Source organism: Falco rusticolus, chromosome 6, assembly GCF_015220075.1.
Source record: "Falco rusticolus isolate bFalRus1 chromosome 6, bFalRus1.pri, whole genome shotgun sequence".
Lineage (NCBI taxonomy): Eukaryota > Metazoa > Chordata > Aves > Falconiformes > Falconidae > Falco > Falco rusticolus.
The window spans coordinates 41,126,292-41,135,469 of NC_051192.1; the positions used below are offsets into that span (position 1 = coordinate 41,126,292).

Below are 9,178 nucleotides of genomic sequence, written 5' to 3' on the forward strand. Positions count from 1 at the left end.
ATTCTAGACCAACAAGCAGAAATTCAGCTTCATTTGGTTTGTGACCACTGTGCAGGATCACTGTTCGCAGTGCAGTTTTCTTTTTCCAACATTTTTGTGCCTGCAGAAGCCAGAAGAGCGCCCTGTTTTGTACAGTCATTGCCTCTATATTTCCTCAGGGTTTGTGGGTCTTTAGATCTCACAGTTGTTTGCCCAACCCCTATGCTACTGTGCCTCCCACAGTTTTATTCTCCATGACATCAGTGTGGTAGGTTTACAATAGGTAGTATATATATGTGTGTGTGTGTATATATATATATATATATAGTGTATATGTATAGTGTATATGTATACTGTATGCTATATAGTATATATAGTATATATAGTATATATTTATGCACTATATATGTATATAAAATGTGAATAGTAATATATATATATCATAATAAATGCTCTCTCTATATATATTTTACTATTCACCTATTAATAATGATATTGGTACCTAGTACCATTTTAAAGAACATCTCCTATAATTCTGTTTAAGCTAAGCACTGTTGATAGAAATATGAAATGTTTAGTCTTCACACATTTCTTCCAGCCTAAATGAACAGGACAGGTAAAGACTGGCAGAAAAGAGTTGCTGTTTTCCCCATGTTACAGAGGAGAAACTAAAACATGGAATTCGTGGTTTGCCTGAGGCTACAGGCAGTTTGTTAAGGATTGAACTGCAAGGTGAATTTGTGTGCGCTTCATTAGCCAGTGCTTTTATTAAGAAATGATCCTCTCTCTCCAGACCAGGCAAAGGAGACAAATTCATGGCAAATGAATGAACACTCACTTGGGTTTCAAGCTCATGCTCTATTGGAAGGAAGAAGTGACTCAATTTTTGAATAGAGAGATGTTGCTCTAAGTCCTGTTTCACTTAGTTACAATAGGCGTTTCATTATTTTCGTTTTGTTTATGTTACTGGAAGCACAGGTTCATCTAACTAACTGCCTTTGTGTTTATGTTTTCTTTTAGTATAGCAACTACTGTCAGCTTACTCCAAATAATTTGATTTTGGGTGTACCTTTTCTCCATAAGGAGAAATGTCCCTTAGGTTTCCATTCCTTCTCAGATGATGATTGATTTGAGAAGAGAGACTCTGACATGTAAACAGAAGAATGATTTAAGGAGGATGAACTTGGAAGTTGAAAAGATACCAAAGCAGGAAAGGTCCCTCTCATCTGCCCTGTCATTTGGAATTGTTTTTTCTTTTCTTGTCCAGGAATGCTGTTGGGACCAAGAAGGGGGGTGTTACCACCAGTGAAAATCAAGGAAAGCTGAGGGCTTTGCTTGCAGATGTTTTAAAGATCTTTCAAAAGTCTCTTTTATGGAGCCAAAGCTATTTCAAAAGTGTGAAAAGCTACAATTACAGGTATATGGCAAGAGGAAATAAAAATACCCTTAAGAAAGGAAATACCTTGTGCAAAATGTGTCACTGACGGTCAAGTATGAGTAGTGGCCATGAAGAGTTATACTTTGATTATTTTGACTGAGGTAGTAAGATGTGTTTACTAGACAAAAAAAATTACACCAGAATGCGCAGTGGCACGATGTAGAGGCCTGCATCCACTGTGGGAAGCACCTTCTTCAGGCAAGAATTCAGTGTTTACCAGCCCTGTCTCAAATCTGAGCTCTACAGCTTAACTGGCAATAATACAAATATTCACAGCTGTATAAAAAATGTTATTTAGTTCACAACAGTAGCCATGGTTACCTGCATACTTTCATTGCCTTATTCATGTGTAATTCTTTTTTTTTTTTTTTTTTCTGGAAATACCATTACCATGTAACATAATACTGTACGGCTTCTTGGTAAGTTTTACAGTGTAAGGAAGAACATTTTGTGGTGAACCTAAAAGCATATTATATCAAATTGGCTTGTACATGGAAGATCCCACCTATACATTGCTAGGCAGAGAAAGGCAAGTCTGAACACTGTGACTGCAATTTCAAAATATAAATAGGAATATGTAAAATTCTTTGGCATTAAAAAGTCTCTGACAGTGTTTTAACTGCACCACATTTAAATAGGACTAGCCCCTGCTTGGTCCCCTCACAGGTGACACAGACCAGGCAGTTCCTGTCGGTACGTGTTAGAATAACAAATTATGCTTGTTTACTCTTGCAGGAAACGTGAGCCCCAGCAACCCCACGGTGTCAGAAGGGTGCAAAAGTGCTGTGATTGTACTCCTCTCTCCTTACTTTGTCTGTACAACTCAGTGTGCTCAATGCAGATATGATGTATTTGTGAATCTAGTGTTTTCCTTACATTTGTGGAAACCAGCCCTTTTAGCACTACTGCAGCAGAATTCCCAGCTAGATTCTAACCTTTGCTAAGGCAAGAAAATAATACTTAATCTTTCCAGATATCTCAGATCACTTTGCAAACAAATGAATTAAACTTTACAAGAGAATTATAGACAGTTTACTTAGGCTTATATATTCTTTTTGTAATTGAGAGGTGTGACATTCATTCTGAAGGAATAAAATCACCTATCTCAGTTTAAGTTAACAACAGCAGCAACAGGAATAAGGATATTTGCTTCTTTAATCTGGCAAATTTATCTGAACTCTTTCAGGTTCCTTACTGCTGTTAGTACTGTTGTAGAGAAAATTTACTGAAAAATTTATTTATTTCAGAGAAAAATACTGAAAAAAAATGTTTTATATACGAAATATAAAAATTATATTTAAAGGTCGTGTTGCTTGGCATTCTCATGTAAACAGTGAAATCTAGGCATTTTATAGTTACCGTATAGAGATTGAACTGAATTTCTGTAATGAAATTTGAAAATTACTTATGTAACCTTATGAAACCTTGTTGAAGGCATGACAGAGTTTTAATATATCCAGACCTGTTTTCAGTGTGTCTCCCACAGCAAGAAGGAAGATGGCATTAAGATGAAAATTTCTATAGCGAAGCCGGCTGTTACCACAGTCTGGCTTCTGTTACTGCCGTAGCGCTGCCAGCTTGGAGTTATTTATAGGCATTAGCCTATATCTATCCATGCATGCGGATCTACTACTCTCTTCAGAAGTAGTTGTGTTCCTGAAGAAGTTGGTCTGAGGTTTCAAACTTTATTTTTCCTTTCAGAGGCCAGTTTCTTCAGCTGTCCTTATTACCAATTAGTAGGAATTTGGCAGGCAGTCGCTCCCTGCCAGAGCTCTTGCATCAGCTTCCCTGCATTGGCCTACAAGCTGGGCGGCTCAGTTGCGCTGTTTTCAAAAACAGTTTCTTACAGTACAGGACTCTCTCCACTATCTTATGATTTTCACATCTTTTCCTCCTTTTCTTAAGTGAGGCATATACAAAACTCTTCAAAAACAATACTTGCTTCCATTATCTCAAAGCTACAGCTTGTCTCGGCTAAAAAAAAAAAAAAGGTCCCTCTTTGTCAGAGATCACAGTGAACCTTTGGTTTTTCTTCTGGCTGCAACAGAGTGGCTTGGTGATGTGCATGATTTATAGCAGAAATAAAACCTGTTCTCTTTCATTTTCCTGATGATGAATGCTGGGCAATAAACCCTTTCTCCAAGAGCCAGTCCTTGCTTGGGGCAGAGGTATTGCTTAAGTTTGCTGTGCCACAGCATGGCTGGAGCCTCCAGTGGTCTGCAGCATTCTCTTAACACTTCATGCCTACGTACACCCATCCATAAATTAGATACAAGCCAGCCAAGTGCAGCCTTTCTGTGTCCTGCACTACACCACCTTTATCCACCACATAAATCCCGAAATGAGTTACACTCACTGGCAGGGTCTGAGTGGGAGCACGCTCTCCTGACATAGCAGCAGCAGCAGCAGCAGCAGCAAGCCTCAGGCTACAGCCTTGGAGTGCGTTATATCTTCTGCCATCTCATCCAACACAGTGATGTAGCGCTGTGGGCAGCAAAAGTTCTGGTAGCTGGTAAATTTGCAGTAATGGGCTCAATACTAAATTAAACTGAGAAAGTAAAAGAATGGAACAAGTATTTGGCTGATAAAAACCATCATCTCTTTCATTCTCACGTTCTCAGTTCTAAAGATGATTTCTTTGCCACACAGTTCAGGCACAGTGGTGATCTCATGGGGGAGAGGTTTTCCTACTTGATTAGAGTGGAGGGTGTTCTGCTGCTATTAAATTTGTTTTTTTCCCTGCTAGTGGTGATTTTTTTGATAAATACATTTATAATATTCTGGTTGCTTTAGTTAATTGCGGTAGTTTGCTTTTGAAGAGCATTTACCTTCTCCTTCTTGCGTTTACCTAAAAGTAGCTTGAGTGTTAAAGAAGTTTCTTCAGAATTTTTTTTGCACCAAATAAAGGCTGATAAATTCATAACTGTCCTTCTGGAAAGGTAGTAAATTTTACTATCCAAGACTTGGGTAATTTTTCCTCCATGTTAGCAACTTAAAACAATATTCCCAGCTCTACTGAGCACTCCTCTCAGCACTCATCCCTGCTTTATTTGTTTTCTTCTTTCATGCAGTTGCAAAATGTACATATAGGTATCATTTCCCTCCTGCAGTGTTTTGTCCCTCAGTGATTTGCAGCAATGCTTTCAGTTTCTGCTAATATAATTCTTTCCATGGCAGCAAATTATGACTTTGCAAAAACAGAGGTTACTGTAAGCTGTTGGTATCCAAGGGGAAGTCACAGCCTCACAGCATCGTTTGAGTTTTAGTTGGGACTTCCACCACTCGTAAGTACTTAAGCTCTCCTAAACAGAGATGTCATGCTTAAATTATTTTCAGCTTTTGACCTTTTCTGTTCTGAACTTTTAATCACTAAAACATGAGGTTTCCCTAGTATTTATTTCAGAGGACAGGCCGAGGTGAAATGTCAGTGTGAAGAGGAAGGAAGAATAAAGTCTCTCATACAGTATTATCTGGGTATCCGGTGTCCAGTTAATACAAATAAAGCAGTTTTACTAGAATTTGTTGGAGTGTTTTTGCTGCTAAAACTCAGACCACATGGGAAACAGTTAACAATCTCCAGATGTGAAACAGAAAGGACCATCAGCAGCACAGAAAAATTGTATTTTTCTCAGTGAGAAGGGCTACTGTAGATGAGATTCATGGAGATGCAAAGAGAAGGCAGCTGCTCTGAGAGCATGAGAGAGTCAACCATCACCTTCCTCTTTGCTATGTTCATGACAGGGCATTTACCAAACCTGATGTGCTATTAGATGTGCAGGGAAGGAGCTGGTGAGCTCCCCAGGGAGAGCCAAGCTGAGCTGTCTTAGCACACACCTCAAGCCAGGGATCGATGTTTACCTGTTGCTTGGGGAAGTGCCACCTGGGATGGCATTTATGTTAGCTGTGTGTTGCGTGAAGCCTCATGGGACTGAAACGAACTTGGAATCTTCTTTCTTTTGCAAGTCTATCCACAGGGAAGCCTGGGATGGCATTTGGCACTGTGTCACTTTTCACATCTTTATCAAACTCTGGCCACATAGAGGCTCTGTAAGGAAACTAGATGCTGGGACAAGGAGTGGGTTGGAATCTGTCCGCTTGCCAGATACTCTGTGAGTAAGTACATTTCTTTCATCATAACCTTTTCCACCTTGCTGATTGAGAAACTGGATAATGGTGATACACAGATCCTTTTTCAGAAAATTCTGTGGACCTGTTGACTTGTTAAGAGCATCTGTGAAGCTAAATGAGATGTTGTGCTTTTAAAAGGCTGATGTTTAGTTGCACTGGTCCCTACACAAGTTCAGGGAAAAGGAATGGGCATAAAAATACGTCTGCCACCACCAAATAGCCTAAGGTACAGTACAGAAAGTTATACTTGGAACATATTATTATAGACATGTTGTCAGGGAGTATTCCTGTTGCGCGATGTTCTGAAAACATCTCTGTTTGCCTCAAGGGAATGCCCGTCTGCCCTTCTTAGGATCCATGGGAAAAAAACCCCTTGTGGTAAAGGCAAATGGAGAGTTTCCAATGTCTAATATCCATCCTGTTTTTGTTCCTAGTACAGCAGCTGAAGTGATTTGTTTGTGAGAATCGTACTGGTGGACAATGGAGAGGGAAGAAGGAGTTTCCAACTTCGAAGGTTCTATGATTACAGAAGAACTTAACTTTAAGGGCATTGTTATCATCCTGAAAGTTTCTGTTTTGCAATTAATACACTTTTCTGAAATGTTTACCATGTTTTATAGTTCATATGCAGTAGCTGCAATACTGCTTAAATCCCATCCCCAGTGCCTCTTTCCAAATACGCTGCCCATTCACCTGAGCATTATTCTTTCAAGGAACTGTCCACCCACAGAAACTAATGACACAGGATGCTTTCAGGAGGTATCCTGTGGAATAAGTCATATGTGCTGGTACTGCTCATGCACCAGTCGTTCTTATTGAGTATTTCTTCACATAATCTCCGTGAATTATACAGATAAACCCTGAACATACTGCGCTGGTGCCAGTATATGGGGGCTCTTCACCAGGTGTCAGTGGTCTTGAGGGTAAACCTGCAGGCATTAACGTATGAATGGTCAGGATTAAAGAGAGCAAGAGCCTCAGAAGTATCCAAGTTTTGGAATTTTGTCTTGGTAGTTTAATCCTTAGGGCCTCAGTTTTAAGACCTTCTTCATATCATGAAGAATTGGAAAACCTTTTTTATTGAATAAAAACTGAGATTATGAACTAATCATGTAAACTGAGGATCTGATGCCTTAAAAAGGGGGGGTGTCAGCCATTCCCAGAAGACACTATGTCTTAGTAGGCACAGCCTGCTACAAAAGATTTTTTTGCTTGAAAGGTTAGCTTGTGGGGTTTTCTTTACCTTCATCTTTCATTTTTATTGACTTTTTTCTATAATATAAACTTCTCTTCTGCTGCTTCTTACAAATGTTAAGATACTTTCAAAAGTGTTCTTCTGTGTTTATGTTTCTGGAGAAGTGGTTAATCCTTTCTTCCATATTAATTCTTTCCCAGCACTTACCATTTTGAGTCAGATTGTCACAAGTGGAGTAAACGTCTGAATTTTTCTTTTGGTTTGCACTTTTACTTCAGTACTTCTTTATAGCATTAATTTGGTCATGTGGCTTAAGCCCTTTTGGAAAACATTCTTCCCACACAACCATGTTCTGTCTTTGCTCAAGCTATGCTTTCCTTGTCGGTGTACAGCTCTGTGCTGAGAAACATTTTCAGTGTTGCTCACTCTGCTTTCTGTAAAGGCAAACCGTGTGGTGGCAATATTAGCACCATGCGCTTTACTTGCCCTTCCTTGCACGTCCAGTGCACGTTCTTACTACTGTGTTCATTATTCTACTCTGTAGATGCCAAGCACAGAAAACAGTGTGACCACATCACTGCTTTTGCAGTTGGACTTGCTTTGGTTCAGTTCATGCTGAGAAGAAGAGACAAGTTACCGAGCGGGTGCTGAGAGTTTAATGGAAGGGAATGCAAGCTGCCCTTTCAGAGCATTTAAGCTCCAGCCACAAACAGCGGGCATGTCTTGAGCCCTCATTCTTGCTCCAGAAGAAGAGAATCCATGATACAATTTGCCTTGTAGCACCACTCGCAGCAATGCCCATCTACCCTGCAGTAGGGGTAGTCACCATCACCAGCTGTGTCCTGGCACCGTGTGGTACAGATCTTGTGCTAACATGCTGATTTGGTCCTGAAGGCAGCATGGCCAGGTTAGCCAGCACTGGTCCCAGGGCACAGGCCTTTTCGATGGGGCTGAGGTGGCTGTACTGCCACTGGCTCCGGCGTGAGCACCGTGGGTGCTGTTGGATATCCCTGCACTGCGTTCCAGGACATGGCACAGACATGCCTTGTGTCTCCTTATCTGCAAAAATGCACTAGCGTGGCTGCCTTGCTGTGTAGGGTAGGTGTGTCTGTATGGTATTTTGCAGACAGATGCAACTTTATTCTGTGTTGTGAACTGGCCGGGCATCAGCCAGCTCCAAGCCAGGAGCAAGTTATTAGGTTGGATTTTGCACTGTGCTAACCACAGCTACATGACTCCTGGTTCATTGTTGGCATGGATTCATGCAGACTCAGAAACAAAGTGAGTTCTCACCTACCGACAAAATACCACGCAGACAAACCCAGACATCTATGGCATTTAAGGTCTGAAGAGAATATTAGATCATTTTGTCTGACCTCCTGTTTAACAGAGGCCATAACAGCTCACTTGCACCTGTAGTGAGCCCAGTGATTTTTGTTTCGCTGAAGTTTATCTTCCAGAAAGACATTTGGTCATGATCTGAAGAGATAAACATCTGTTTTCCTTAGCAGCTTGCTCCTGTCATTATTCATTGTCACTGCTCATTCTTTTCCAAATTTCTAACTTGCCTGACTTCAGCTTGTTGTACTTTCCACTGCTACATTAAAGAGCCCTTTATTTCTTGGTTTGTATCACTGTTTTCTATATGGGGAGAGAACTTGTGACTGTCTCCTTTTGGATAAACTGGTCGGGTGAAAGGCCCCTGAGAGTCCCACCTCAGAAGATGCTCTGCAATATCCTCTATTGCAGGGATAATAACAGGGAGGGGGCACCTGACCTGTCAGCAAGATGTGAGCTACAAAGGTCCATGGGTCTGGTGTCCCCTCGCAGGTCATTTTGATGATCCCTAGCAAATCAGTACATACAGAGGGTGAGACAGTCACCACCAACCTTTCATGGAGTGCAGTGCTGTTTATTTTAAGAGCAAAGCCTGCCAGAGAAAATAAGCTGTATACGATAAACCGTTTACACACGGTTGACCTAGCTGGCTAGCTCTAACACTGCAACCACTTATGGTGCTATTAGAGACAGATGTGAGCTCATCACTCGTTAATGCCATTTTATGTCTGCATACAGTTCCCTGGCCTTGGACTCATTTGAAAGCTCTCCCAATCCCTTATTCTTCTTGCATTCAGTAAAGGTCGCCCCCAGGAAGGGCAGCAAATTCTGCAGCTTAGTTTACCTGACTGGAAGTTTGCATTAATTATTCCTCTTTTTTTCCTGTGCAGCCTCAATTAAGCCAGTCTCTGTTTCTCTTGTACTTGGATAGAATGATAGATCTTACCAAAGATCTATTATATATTCTCATAAATGCAGAACAGGTGGGGCTTTCCAAGATCTCGCACCTGACAGACCCACACATACCACTACTATATGGACATGCAGCAGTCTGCATAGCCATTAATCACTGGTTTTTCTTATGTCCATAGATTATATTT

The 9,178-nt window shown here is 40.7% G+C and overlaps 1 protein-coding gene across 4 annotated transcripts in view; it reads left to right on the plus strand.

Moving 5' to 3' along the window:
• The window catches only part of AIG1 (androgen induced 1), a 127,490-nt gene that overhangs the window by 57,759 nt on the left and 60,553 nt on the right, over positions 1 to 9,178 (plus strand). The window contains exon 4 of one of the 4 annotated variants that reach the window (XM_037393229.1): positions 1,247 to 1,320. The exons of the other annotated variants lie outside the window; for them this stretch is intronic. Coding sequence (XP_037249126.1) covers positions 1,247 to 1,288 — 42 coding nt within the window. The 3' untranslated portion in view covers positions 1,289 to 1,320. Of the gene's footprint in view, positions 1 to 1,246; positions 1,321 to 9,178 lie in introns of those variants that run through there. 4 annotated transcript variants of the gene reach the window in all.